The 14,607-nt window shown below is 41.6% G+C and overlaps 1 protein-coding gene across 2 annotated transcripts in view; it reads right to left on the minus strand.

Moving 5' to 3' along the window:
* OCSTAMP (osteoclast stimulatory transmembrane protein) overlaps nucleotides 1–14,607 on the minus strand; it is a 206,796-nt gene that overhangs the window by 144,536 nt on the left and 47,653 nt on the right. The window contains exon 1 of one of the 2 annotated variants that reach the window (XM_078650469.1): nucleotides 3,942–4,005. The exons of the other annotated variant lie outside the window; for it this stretch is intronic. Within the exon in view, the coding sequence (XP_078506595.1) occupies nucleotides 3,942–3,988 (47 nt within the window). The 5' untranslated portion in view covers nucleotides 3,989–4,005. Of the gene's footprint in view, nucleotides 1–3,941; nucleotides 4,006–14,607 lie in introns of those variants that run through there. 2 annotated transcript variants of the gene reach the window in all.

Below are 14,607 nucleotides of genomic sequence, written 5' to 3' on the forward strand. Positions count from 1 at the left end.
CTTTGAAGTGGCCTGGCGGCCGTGAAGAAATGCTGCTGCCAGGGGGAAGGCTCGTGCATGAGAGCAGGTCACGTGATTGTGATTCACGTGAACTGTCCAAAATCCTCTGGAGGAGAGCCCTTGGCCTGAAGTTTGGTTTGACTGCATCAGGGCTCTTTTCCTATTCCTGCGGAATAGGAAAGGGGCGAGCCCTAAAAAATGAGGGCCAGATCGAAAAGGGATGATCTGTGTTTGTAATTGTAAAGCATGAAGAAAGGGTTCCATAGGACTATCATAGAGAGCTCAAATCCAGCTTACAAATTGACCTTTAAAGCCAAAAGCCGCCAACACAGACCAGAGAAAGTCCCACCCCAATCGGTCAAAAGCTTTCTCAGCGTCTAATAAAATTATACCGAGTGGGGTGTGGTCTGTCTCCGCTATGTCGAAGGCAGTTATAGCCATATTAATATGGGCGGTTGTGTCCCTACCAATAACAAAACCATGTTGTTGTGGGTTGACTATTTTGGGTATAAACGGAGCCAATCGGGTGGCCAAAACTTTGGCAAATATTTTAGCATCTGTGTTAATTAACGAAATGGGTCGATATGACCCACATTCGTCGGCCGACTTGTCCTTTTTTTAAAAAAAATACAATTTTAGCAGTGTTCCAGGAACTCGGCGCTTTCCCATTGTTACCTATAGATCTAATAACCTGATGGAGCAGGGGTAATAGCTCATCGATACACATTTTACAGACCTCTACAGGGAGAGAATCATCCCCGGCAGCTTTCCCTGATGATAAGGAAACAATAACTTTCCGAATCTCTAATAAACTAATATTTTCAGATAGTTGAACCAGCCCTAGTATCTCCTGTTTTTCTATATTATTATGAGCCAAATAATTTTGGAGACTGGCCAAAGTAGGATACTTTTCAGGCGTATATAGTGTTTGATAATACTTGACTAATTGTTCTAATATCTGTGCCGGTTGGTCGTAAATAATATTGTTGGGGCCTCTTAAGCTTTTGATCAACGTATTAGCTCTGTCGTCTGCGACTTTATGAGCTAGGATTTTTCCCATTTTATCTCCACTCTCATATTGAGAGATTTGATATTTTTGTAATTTAACACTGCTTTTCTCCCTAAGTATCGTTTTTAAAGTTGCTTTTAAGTGTCCCAATGTTAACCCCAATTCTACCACATTAGGAATATTTAAACATAAGGCATCAGCTAATAAAAGTTCTTGTGAAAGAATATTGGAAGTCAGTATTTTATTTGCTTTACGATGCCTGGAGTTCTGCCTGAAAAGAAATTGTTGTGTGATTCCCCGAATGCTGGCTTTACAGGCATCCCAGACTACAGTACATGAGGCAGAATTAAGGTTAATATCAATATACTCTGTAAAATGTAGCTTAATCTGGGAGATACACCTTGCATTTGAAAATAAATGCTGAGGAAAAGAGAACATCATAGGACCTGAGCAGGCCAAAGTACAGTTGAATGACAGCAAGATAGGGTTATGATCGGAAGTAACCTGTGGGCATAACTCAATGGTGCTATTTTTTATAACATTATCAGTTGCCCAGGCCATATCGATACGAGAGCATAGTTTATGGGGTGCTGAGTAATAAGTAAAACCGGCAGAGTTAGGATAAATACTATGCCAAATATCCCTAATATTGTGGAGGCGACCTAATTCTAAGATAGCAGCGCGCGACCTACGCATGTGTTGGAAGGCTCCATGCCTAGTAGTATCTCGCTGATAATCCATTATACAATTAAAATCACCCATTGATGACAAGTTCCCCCTCCCACCCCAAAAGTTCCATATTTAGCTGATCGAAAACAGAGGGATCATCAAAGTTTGGGCCATAAACCACACAAAAAACCTCATTAAGTTTTCCAATAGACATCTGGGCAATGGCCCAGCGACCACGTTTATCACAAATAGCTTTGCAGATTTCTATTCTTAATCGTCTATCTTTAAGGATGGCAAACCCCCTTACAGAAGCGTTCAATGCCGAGCTAGTAATAACCTCATAGCCAAGTTGTACCAGCAGTTTTCTGTCTTTATAGGCAATGTGGGTCTCAGAGAGAAAAATAAAATGTGGGTCGTACAATTTTAATTCTTCTTGGAACAATTGTCTTTTGTTTTTACTATTAAGACCCGCAACATTCCAGGCAAAACATTTTAGCTGTAACATTAAAAAAATAATGTAGATCTTATCATTCTGCTAAAAAAAAATGAATAACCATTACTCAGATAATTTGACCAAATCTCACGCTTGTGTTGCTTTTTTCCCCTCAGAATAACAACCCCCCCAAAAGACCCCCCCCTCCATTCCCTCACCCCCCTCGGGAGGAAACAACCATCTGAGGCCTCTGGATTCAACATACACTTTATGCTCCCCCAGTTGCTCTATGGTAGCTCTGCTCTTTCTCTGTGCTTGCTTCCCACGCTCTTCGCTTACATGTGGTACACACACACCACTCTTCTGTTTTGTGCCTGCCTTTGTGCTCCTGTGTCCGGCTACTGACTAATGTCTATAGATGAATATCAGTTAGAATCTGGTGGTTATTCAAAAAACTGTCAACAATTGTTGCACCTTTTTTAGTAAAACCTGGGGGCATATTACCAAGCAATAGCGATAATTATCGCTATTGCTTGGTTAGAGACAAAAATTTACAGCTGAGCTGCGGCGATTTTTATCGCAAATAAACCTTGGTATTACCAAGGTTTATCGCAAATGCGATAAAAATCGGCCGCAATGCATGAATATCGCTGAAAAGTCAGCGATATTCATGCATTACCGAGCTAATGCTCTTAGCCATGTTATCCAACTCCCATTGGATAACATGGCTAAGAACTGCTCAGGGCAGGTGTTAGCTTTTGGAGATATTCGCGCTTAGCGCGAATATCTCCATAAGTTGGTAATAGGAGATAGCGATGTTAGCGACTGTTTCCAGTCGCTAACATCTTGGCACGCCCACTTTGCATGTCATTAGTGATAAATATCACTGACATGCAAAGTGGGACCCAAGATGGTCGCTATCTCCTACTAGCTGTCGCTAACTGGTGTTAGCGACAGCTAGGTAATAGGGAGATCTTTTTATCTCCGCTTTCTTGGCTTTTAAAACCAAAAAAGCGGAAATAAACCCCCTTGATAATATGCCCCCACGTTTTTTGACTTGGGTACAAACTGTCCCCGCTCTCCTTTTCAAATTGCATTTACCACCAGTGCTCAGCTGATGGAAAAAAAGAGAAAAAGCACAAAATAACTCGTGCACAATGGGTGTAAATGCCATTTTCCGGCAGTATTGTCTATTTTGGCAATTTTAACACGTTTTTGGTGGAGGGGGGGGGGTGCACTAGCTGGTACTGGGTGACTGGGTGTATGTCCTTTTACCCATAGTTATCGACCAAAATCTAAATGACACTATGTTTGGTGTTCAACAGGGAGTTTCAAGTCCTGTTGTATGGCTAGTTCAGGAGTCCTCTAGTACATAGGTGCAACTGTCAATCCTCAATATTTTCCCACCAAGTCCAAACTTGCACTCTTCTTAATATCCCAAAAATAAGTACGAAATTATAATGCACACAGTTATAAAAACAGATTCCAGCTGGTTCTGTCTTTGACTGTATTTAAAGTTCTTCTGACTTCAAACACAATGCACTCTTAGAGAGTAAATGTTACATTTTTACACAGTCACATGTTGATTTAAATCGACATTCACCTCATTCTGGTTGCACAACGAAATGAGAAAAATGGGAATAATCGATTTCCCGAGGATTACACAATTTGATGAGGTGGGAAACCCAAGATTAAAGCTCCGATTTTCTGGCATTTTAAGATAAAAGCATGACTCCGCTGTAACCTCAAAGGCAATTTGTAGAACAGAAGTTCCAGGTGTAGTTCAAAAAGTAAATTACAAGTTGCATATATATTTCAAATATTACATACCAGTTGGTCTTTGTTGGAGAGCCATTTCTTGAGCGACAGACGTTCATTCTCGAAGTAAGGAATACTTTTGTGTAAAACAGTCAGGCAGTGTATAGCAAAATGACGAGCATAGACGATTAACAGAACTTAAGCCCCCCCCCAAAAAAAATTGCTTCCCATTTTCAATTGGTCTTGGCGCTTGCTCCACCCTGTCATAGTTTTACGAGAGTGGGCGGAACTGAAATGGAGAAGCTGAGGTTACTACTGTCAGTGTCAGGGTTCATTGGTTATTTTTAGATGACACGAAAGGAAGTAGTCAGTATTTTCCAGTTCCATATTTGGTCCTTGTCGGCAGCAGCTGCTAATTTAGACTAAACCACAAAACTTCAAATCAGACTGTGAGTAACATTTACCATCAGTGTATTTTTTAAGCCTAGGCCCAGAGATAGCTTCAGCTGGCTGTTGTTGAGGACCTATTTTCTACAATACATAGTGAGGTTTGGGTCAGCCACTTGCTTATGATTGGATGGCTTTTTAATTTCAGTCCCCTTATAAATACTTCGTGGCTTTCCTCCCTATTCTTGTGTTTTTTCAACTCCAGAAGCATATTTTTTTGTAACTGTTCTGATTGGACGGCTTCTATCCTTCCACTGGTGATGTCAGAGGATATGTTTTTCATTTTGTTTCTGCGCTCAATGGGGTTTCATCGTTTTACCCTCCCTCCTTCTCTCTTTCTCTCTCTCTCTCTCTCTCTCTCTCTCTCTCTCTTTGTCTCTGTCGTCACAAAACCGGTCCCCATCAACATTCGTCCATTGTTCCAAGCCCCAACCGCACCCCTTTTTCATTTTTCGTTATATATTTTGTTGCTATATTATTTGTGCAAGGACCTGGAGGTTTGTCTTTTCCTAACCTTAACCTGTTATTTAATTTATTTTGTATTTATTTCTGCTAATGCATGGCAGCTGCACACTGATGCCGAGCAGCTTGCTTTTGGGATTCAGCACCATCATTTCCACCAAAATCTACTACCTCTTACTCCCTTCTTTTTTTGTTCACTTATCCCTCCAATGCACGGAACCTTATTTATTCTTTTCAATTTGCCATTCAAATTAGGCCACTAGGTATACTGGAACACTAAATTACACATAAAGCAAAGAGAAGGCCACACAGTTTAAGTGAATGTGCACAGGGACCATGTTTGAATGAAGGTTCTTTTAGCTTAAAAAAATAATTCAAAGATGGCTGATAGGCTTACTTGCACATAAATGGCGACCACCTTGCAATGATCTTTATTAAAGCAAAAGGGAAACCAAAGTCACCCTGTGTGGCCACACATGTATGGTGGCACTCTTTGAATAATTATTCCTTCTCCTGCAGAAAAATCTAGACAGCATTTGTGCGCCTCCATGTAGGGAAGGAATTATGTCAAGTAAAATAGGTTTCATGGATGAGACACATTAAATTTGCCAATACCTGCTGTAAGAGCAGGTTTGCCTTTGGTTGGAAGGGTAGCTCTGAGTTGAATATATCCTCTCTATTACTTCTGCTTGCTAATAAATGATCTACCCTTGGCTTAACCTGTCTAAAGCTCCTTTCACACCTTTCTTTGGAGGTACCAGCCACATAGGGTTTCCAAAATTTGGAATCAAATCACCGAACATGAGAACTTCGGCTGCTGAAAGCGACCAAACTTTTCTGTGGAAACAATGGTGGAAAATGGAAAATTACCAGAGGAATTGGACCTTTAATTCCTCATTTCCGCAGTATTTTTCTATATATTCTGGCAGCATCAGAGTTCCACCTTTCATTCCTGGTATCTTGGCTCCCCTAGAGTTACCTGCACACCCAGTATTAGTAAACGTGGTGGAAGGAAAGGATCACATGTAATTTCAGGGACTTTGTAAATAGTCTGTTAGAGGGGCACTTATGATTCACTTTGTCAGCATACTTTTCAATAATGTTCAAACTGTGGGCCCTTCAGGGGCACATTTGCCCCAGAAAGGGGAGCTTGAGCCTCCATGAAGGAGAAACACCCGGCAATCACCTCACAAGAAGCTCTGAAAATCAGAAAGGGGTTTCCAGTATACCTTGAAAACATTTTTATAAAATTCAGCCGACATTATAGTCATAACAATTCGAAAAGGAGCATCCACTATATTGTTTTGTTTCCGGTGCAAATTCAGGCAATCCAATGTTAACAAATATAACAATGATGAACAAGAAGTGAGATTCAATTATCAGGAGTCTTAAGAATGCACCCAGTATCCAACTTTTATTGATTTTTCAATTACAAAATTATCCGGTCAGCCCAAAAACATTTGTATAGAAAAATCTGTGAACCTGCAGATATACACTAGGCGATATTTACTTTTTGGCTTCAGATATTCCAAACAAAAAAAATTTGAATACCACTAGTTCGTATAGATTTTTACAGTGATCCTTATTTGCCTTTTTACCTTAACGTGGTTGTACAAAATCGCTCATTGGTTGAGGTGGGTAAAACCCTACTCAAGCACCAACCACAATCCTTGTCATGGTGAAGTCACAAACCAACCCAAAATTAACCTGTGCTCATGTCTCTGGTAGCTTGGCATAGAGCAATCAGGCTTAATTTAGAGGCAATGTGCAAATTATTTATGCAGCACTTCAAACTGTAGTAAAATGCAAACACAACACAGGAACAATACTACATCAATTTAGAAAACTAAATTGACCAAAACGACAAAAATCCTATCAGTAGAACCAATGATATGCAATTTAACAGAGTTCAGTGAAACATATGCCAAAAAGCACAAACCGCCAACTGTTGGTAACTGGTCGCGCTGCCCTGCGACAAAGTGGCAAGTTGAGGCGGACTGTGATGGAGCTTGGGCTAGCTACAGTGACACACTTAGGCCCGCTGCGCGCAGTACCTTAAACCTGGTCGCGAAGAGATGCACTGTCCTGCGTGGAGGATGAAAGGGCTTTTGCACTGATGGGCCATAGAAAAATCAGTCTCATATTGCAGTGTTTTATGGGGTTTATTGTAGGTGTTGAAATATGAGGTGCGAAAGTAGTGAGACAAAAAATGAAGAGACAAATCCATAATCATTAAATTGCTTACAAATATCCCAGAGACAATCCTGTGTGCTCTAATGGTCCCTTGTGATACGGTACGAGACACAGAGCTGAGTTCTGTGGTTTAGAGAGGCACAATGAGTGCTTCTATCTTTTCTGAAAGTGGCTATCATCAGCTTGCTGAGCTGTAGAAGCCTTGATTGTTATTTTATGTTATGTCTATTTGTATAACACACTAATCACCATTGAGGGTATTCAGGTTTTTGAGCAGGTGTATAGGTGAATGTATCCTCGGAGCAATCGGATGAGCCGGGGCTTCAGATTCTTAAGGAACTCGAGAAGTGAGGAGCAGGCTCTAAGGTGTTGTAGAAGACTGTTTCATGTTTTTGGTGTAATGTATGAGAATAAATGACCACCTGTTATGCTCTTGTGAATGCGGGGGATGGGTGTGAGTGACAAGGAGGTTGAGTGTAGGCATCTGTTAGATTGGTGAAAGTGTACGCGGTTGTTGAGGTATGCTGCACTAGTGTTGTGTAAGGCTTTGTATGTGTGTGAGGAGTTTGAATTGGCTACGTTTGAGAATGGGTAGCCAGTGGAGTTCTCTGAAGTGGGTTGGGATGTGGATCCGGCATGGGAGGTTGAGAATAAATCTTGCAGAAGAGTTCTGGAGGATCATAGGTCTGTCTAGGAACTGTTTTAAGAAAAATGTGTTGCTGTAGTGGAGCCTGCTAATGGTGAGTGCTTGTGTGATGATGCACCTGGTATTATGTGGTAGCCACTTGAAAACTTTTGTGATGGCATTAACATTTTATCATAGCATGACAAGTCTTTTTTACCTGTCACCTACCAGGGAAAGATGCTTACTTGCTTCACCCATGTTTTAAATTGGTCTGTCAGTCCAGTGCAGCCAACTCCTTCAGTGCATTCATATTGGACATGCATGTGTGCTAAATTGCTCATAATCATATTGGACATGCATGCGTGGTATACATATACAGTTGAAGGTGAGTGGAGTAAGTGTGCTGCATGTGGCAATGGAAACCCAGCAATCAATTTACATTCCCAGAACCAAAGTGGTACATCAGATGGAAGTTGGATAGAAACCCAATGTGAATTGTAGGAATACTTTCAAGCATTCCTAAGGTCCTTTGTAATGTATCAGAATATATGGGGGGGATAGGTGGGAAGGACCCTTTTCTGTCCTAGGCTGCACTATGATCCATTAGGAATATTACCCCAGAAGGCTGAGTGGTAGTTAGTGGGGAACTCTGTCTCTCGTGTGTGTCTTTGTTTTGAGCCTCCCCCTAACAAGAGACTTCCAACTCCAACTCATAAGCCTTCTGACACCATGAGGAAATGACTGCAGCTGGACAAGTCTGGGAATAATACATAAAAGTCAGAAAATGCCTAAAACTGGTATCAAAGTGGACTAGTGGAATACATTAATTCAGTCTGCAAATAGGGGGTAATTTGGATTGTTCAGACAGGCACTCAACCACAAGCAAACCAGAGTACTCTGTCCACCAAAATGATTGTCTGCCCCCCCTAATTACTCAGGAGAAGTGTCAGCTTTCCTTGCAGTACAAAAACTATCCTCTAACAATATTCCTACTTTATATATCTGCTGTACAAAACAGCACACATGCACAGTAGGTAGAACTATGAGAAATGAAAGCATCGCTCCTTGTTACGCCTGTCTTGAGTAGACCTAAAATATTGGTTCATTCTCTGTCTATGAATGCTCGTAGATAGAAATTTGTATCAAAACCCATGGTTGTTTGCATGGCAATGCCCATGTGGAACGCCATCTTGATGCAAAGTAACAGAAAGCAGTGCATTGAGCTACTCTCTGTTACTTTCGTAAACTATCCAAATAAAACCCATATGTGTGTTGAATAACAGAATAACACTTTGCGTTAGGTTTGCATTACAAAAGTGATACAGACCCGGAGCAAAGCGTTTGTAAATTTGGGCCTTCATTTGAGCTGTAACATACTATCTGTTATGTGATATACCCAACTCAAGAGAAGGCTGAATAACCAGCCTCCACCTTGAGACACTAAGGGGCAGATTTATCAATGAGTAGCATCATCCTTGCGTCTCGTTAGGAGGTGCAAGGGCAATGCAACTACTAAGTCAGATTTATCAAGACTTGCAAGGTCATTGTGTGTGGCCCCATATGGTTTTATAGATCTAGAGTAATGCAATGCAGTGTGAATTGCTGTGTTGCATTACCCTGCCCCAGGGAGGCGTTTGATGGGTGGAGCGTGGGTATTCTCACGCATCCACCCATGGATTTTGGCGTATTTCCAGATTTAACATTACTGATAGACCTGGGAATGCATCAAGATGATAGGAGAGATATCTTTATTTCTCCTTTTTATTTTTTACTCTTTCTATGTGTGATGCATTCTGTAGCACATAGAGGGAGAGGAAAATGTCTCAGAGGATTATTTTTGTGCAGGAAGGCCAGCATCGCTCATGCTTACATCGCCAAATGCTTGCATATATACCTGCGCTCTTTGCAAACTACAGCTTCCCTTTCCATGTTGCAAACTTAGCATTTCCACAGCACCCAAACAAATTGTAATATGCCCCCCTGAGCCCTCCCCAGATACAGAAGGCCAGATTTATCAATAGTTCACGCAATACAGCAAGACAACTTGCTCCGCTGTGTGAAATGAGAGGGCAGAATGCAGCATATTTTTCCGTTTTACAATGCTTTCCTGCTCTCTGCCTGCGCTGACACACAATCTGCCACCTAGCACCAACGCAGGCATCCTTGCACCATGGTGCAAGGGATACCTACATTGCAGGCAGGATGGGACACCTTCCTGCGCAAATCAATCTTTTTCGGGCCTAAGTGTGCTGTAGAATGCAGCATATCAAGAAAGAGGAAACAAAGAGGGAAAAAAAAGTGCCTCCCCTGGGAATTCGTAGCATTTTGACACATTCCCATGTTTACCACTCTTGGAATGCACAAAATCCATGGGTGGATGCCTGGGGACACACATGCTCAACAGGGGTGGCCGGTATAGGTAAGAGCGGTGAGTCGGGGCGGGGAGGGGAGGGAGGGAAGTCGACATACAACGGGATATGAAAATTAAATAAATAAAACCACTTACATTGCGCTTGCCGCATCTCCGACTTGGGTTTATTTATTTTATTTAGTGTCATTTATTTTATTCAAGCGTTGCTTGGTAAATTTGACTTTATTGTTGTGTTGCCCCTGCGACATCATGTGTGATGCAAGGGCAATGCAACACTATGATAAATCTGGCCCAGAATATCTTCAATTTTTCAGGCATTTTCGTGTAATTTTGTGGGGACCCAAGCCTGCTCCTTATGGATGCAACGGCCGTCTTTGCACTCTTTCTGAAACCCTAGGATACAACTATGGCCAATAATGCATGCTCTGTCCATCTACAGAGTACATAATACTTGCTAGTCTCTCAAGAGATTTCTCGCACAGGAAATGACTCAGCTGTGGCTAAACCAACACGCCTACTATTGGCACCTCTGAAACAGCAGATAAAAATAGCATCTTCTTTAAGACGAATTAAAAATAAAATAGAAAACAGGAAATATTAGGGGAGTGGTAAGATTTCTATGAGACCGATGCTGTAGGCAGATATGGGCTGCTCTTTCTCTTAATTTTTTTTATTTTATTTGTAAGGCCTACATTACACAGACTGTGCAGTTGGTGCTAATTTACGCCAAGGTTTCCTATTTAACACATCATAGTACAGAGAGATCACATGGGTGTGGTGTTTTAATCTATTTATTTTGGCAGCAGGGATGCTGTTTTGCCACAGCAAAAACTATCTTTATATGTTGTCTATGTAGAGAAAATATCGATACTGTATTTTTGTGCCAAAAAACATTACTGACCATTGCAAAAAGAAATGGAGCAATAAAGCACACTCTTGCAATATGCACTGCAATCTGAGCAAAGAAATATGCTGCAATAAACTGAAAAAGCTTCCACGGTAGTGAACTGCAATGTCACCCAATAGCATTATTCATCAAACATAGAGTTGACAATTTGTTAGTATAGTCTTTCATTGATTATTGAGTGTGTGTTTGTAGTTGTGTGATGGGTGGATGGGTCACTTATTGTGTATCATGTCAGAGGTTCGAAGAATGGATATATGAATGTACATATTGATAAATGTGTGAGTCTGTGCATGGGTAAATGAATGAATCGGTGGATTGTTGATTGTGCAGACGGACGATTTGCTGTGTTCATGAATGGGTTAGTGTATGTGTAAGAATTTGGATGAATGAGTGTATGTTTGGATGGATAGATTTATGAATAAGTTAAATAATGAAGAAATGAGCGGGGGATGAAAGGGATATCCATTCCGCCCACACCTATGCATACACTTCCTAATCTGTCTATGCAACAACTCGCTTACATATATACTCATGCCTTCATCCTTCCTTCCCTCCCTGAACATCCTCCACACTTCTAAGCATTCTTTTATCCACCCACATAAAGGATTTATCAGGTCATCTGTGTACCCAATCACAATCATGCACCTTTTGCACCTATTGATCTGTAGCCCATACATTCATGCATTATTCATCCACATGTGTGAACATGCTTGTCTTTGATTGTATGCATATGTTCGTGCAAGTTTTCTGTCTGTGTTTGTATGTTTCCATCACTGTGTATTGTTTTGTATGTGACTGGTATCTGTTCGTGGTGGATAATGGTTGGTGTACTTTTGTGTATACATGGGTATCTGCATTGTGCATGTGTGCCTTTATATATGTTTCTCTGTGTGCTTTGGTGGCTTTAATCAAGTTAGTTTCTGCGTGTATGGAAGCTTATAGGTGTTTTACTCTGTTACTGCCTTCAATGCTTTTCGGCATAAGAACACACAAGAGCTTGAAGGTGTGTTTTGTGTGTGTATGGGTGCCTGAGTGTCTATGAATCTCTATATTGCTTTTTTCCTTTGAACATTTGTGCCTGTGTGCCTATTGATATGTACATCTTTGGACAACTGCTATCAGACCACATCTGATGCAGATTAACTTGTTCTCTCTATTTGCCACACCATTACATGGAAAGTACAAGCATTGACAAAGCCAATAGGACTCAACAATGTCCGAGCTATGGCCTTGTCAATGTGAATGTCTTTTAGCAATGTTGACTAGCAGGGCATTTGCTGCTCAGCATGGCTGAAAGTCACTGAAAGCCCAGAATCACAGGATGTTGAACTGACATTGAGTCTCTTCGCCCCCCCATGTTGAGTTTATTGTCCTGCCCCTCCTAACACAAAAAAGCAATATGACGTGGCCTGTGCTGGTGGCCTCATAGCACCTTTTTCAGTAACATTCAGCCATGTTGAACACCGGATATGCTTCTAGACAACGTGGATAAAAGACATTGGCATTGGCAAGGCCAATAGCTGGGGCGTTGCAGAGATCTACTGGCTTTGCCAATGCTTGTTCGGTGTTGAGAGGATCTCGCTGAACAAATATGGAAGTGATAGTGAGATACAGTTAAGGAGCTTTGAAGTGAAGCGAGAATGGAGCGTAACAGCCAGAGCTGCAACTGGGGAACTGCGAAACCAGGTTCAAATTTCGGGGTTGGATGAACAGTTTGTGATTCTGAGTAAATCACTTATGCTTCCCCCTGCATACGACAATGAATGTGTCTTTGTGTAATGTAACTGTTGAGCATTTAAAGTGTTCCTACACCATTGGCTGGTTTTAGCACTATGGCAAGATGGAACAAGCGCTCCAATACAATCAGACCGTATAAAAAAAAAAGCTGCAGTGACGAGGGAGGTAGTGGGGGGGGGGGGCGGGTCAAGCAGGGAATGAAATGCGCAAGCAATGGAGGGGATAGGGCGGGAGGAAACTGCAATAAAGGGGTAAGAAAATATATTAATTGAAGCGAGATCAGCGACAAAAATTAATGTCATTGTGGAATGTAACTGGTGAGCATTTAAAGCGTTCCAATTCCATGTGCTTGTGTTGTGCTATGACAAAACGGAGGACAAAGCGAGCGCTCCAATACCATCAGATTGTGCAAAATAATAAAGAAACAAGTGCTGTTCGTGTTTTTAACAACTTTTTAAGAAATGCCTCTGTTTATGTACACACACATGCATTTTAGCGGCATGAGTGTATGTGTACCACTAAGACAGCCTGAAAACACACAAGTACTCCTATGGAGTACTTGAAAACTAAGAAAAAATAGCTGTGCATATCGGGAGCGGTGTAAGGAGACATCCATTTGGTCTGTGTGCTATGGGAGGGCCAAACACAAGATGAGGGCATGACACCCGCATGCCATGACGAATGGTATTAAAGAAAATGAGAGCAATATTGAAGTTACCATGGAAAGAGAAGTAACAGATAGAACACAACACATCTCTACGAGACAGCGTATGGCTGTCTAGCCAAGCAGCACATGCACTGTCTAGCCGAGACCTAAAAACAATAGATTTTGCACAGGTGGAATCTACTGGCTTTGCCAATAATTGTTGGGTATAGAAAGAAGGGAGATTAAGTGATTTTATCTGTAATCACAAAATGTGAAAGTGAAGCGGAGGCTAGGGAGATGATATGGTGTCCTTTCGGGAATGGATGTGGCATAAGGGCCAGATCTGTCAACAATTGAGCTCGTAAACCAGGTTCTAGTTTTGGCATCAGCTTAACATCCTTGATTTTGGGCACGGCACTTAAAAAAATGAATGTGTCCTTGTGTTAAGTAATTGATGCTAATGTAAAGTGCTCCAATACCTTCGGGTGGTGTTGGCACAGTATAAAACTGCATAAAAGAAGTTATTTGTATTTATTTAAAGTGCTCCAATACCATCAGGTGGTGTAGGCCCTACATAAAACTGCACAAAAAATTGTGAATAACCTAGTCGGTGGAGTAGAAGATCTGTGCAACAGTGTTCAGAGGGAGCAAGCAGGGACAGGCGGGAGTCCACGGGGAGATGAATCGATTTGCCTGTAATCCCAAAATGTGGAACTGAGGCTGAGGATAAGGAGGCAATGTGGCATTCTCTTGGGAGAGGATATGGCTTAAGGGGTGGAGCTGGCGACTATGGAGCTTGGTTACTGGGTTTGAGTTTCGGTTTACCATCCTTTATTCTGGGCAAATCACGTAATCTCCCTGTGCCTACAAAAATAAATGTGTCCATATGTAAAGTAACTGTTGCTCATGTAAAGTACTCCAAAACCTTCGGGTGCTGTTTGGCACTATATACAACTGCACAAAAAACTAATGAGGAAAGCAGAGTAGGGGAGGAGGGGATCTGAGGAAAGAGGGGATCTGTGCAACTGGAGTTCAGCATGGGCAAGCAGTGATGGGGAGTTGATGGGCAACCAACAGCCAATGCAGACTACCACAGGGAGATTGAGTGATTTACCTAAGTTCACTGTGTCCTCATGAAAAGTAACTGATGCTAATGTAAAGCATTCCAATACCTTCGAGTGGTGTTGGAGCTATATAAAAGTGCACACAAAAAAAGTGAAAAGCAGACTCGAGGGAGGAGGTGATCTATGCAATAGAGTTCAGCAGGCAAGCAGCGATGGGTGGAAGGTGGATGTGCAACCAACAGCAAATGCAGGCTGCTATGGGTAGATTAAGTGATTTGGCCAAAAT

Source organism: Lissotriton helveticus, chromosome 7 (genome assembly GCF_964261635.1).
Source record: "Lissotriton helveticus chromosome 7, aLisHel1.1, whole genome shotgun sequence".
NCBI lineage: Eukaryota > Metazoa > Chordata > Amphibia > Caudata > Salamandridae > Lissotriton > Lissotriton helveticus.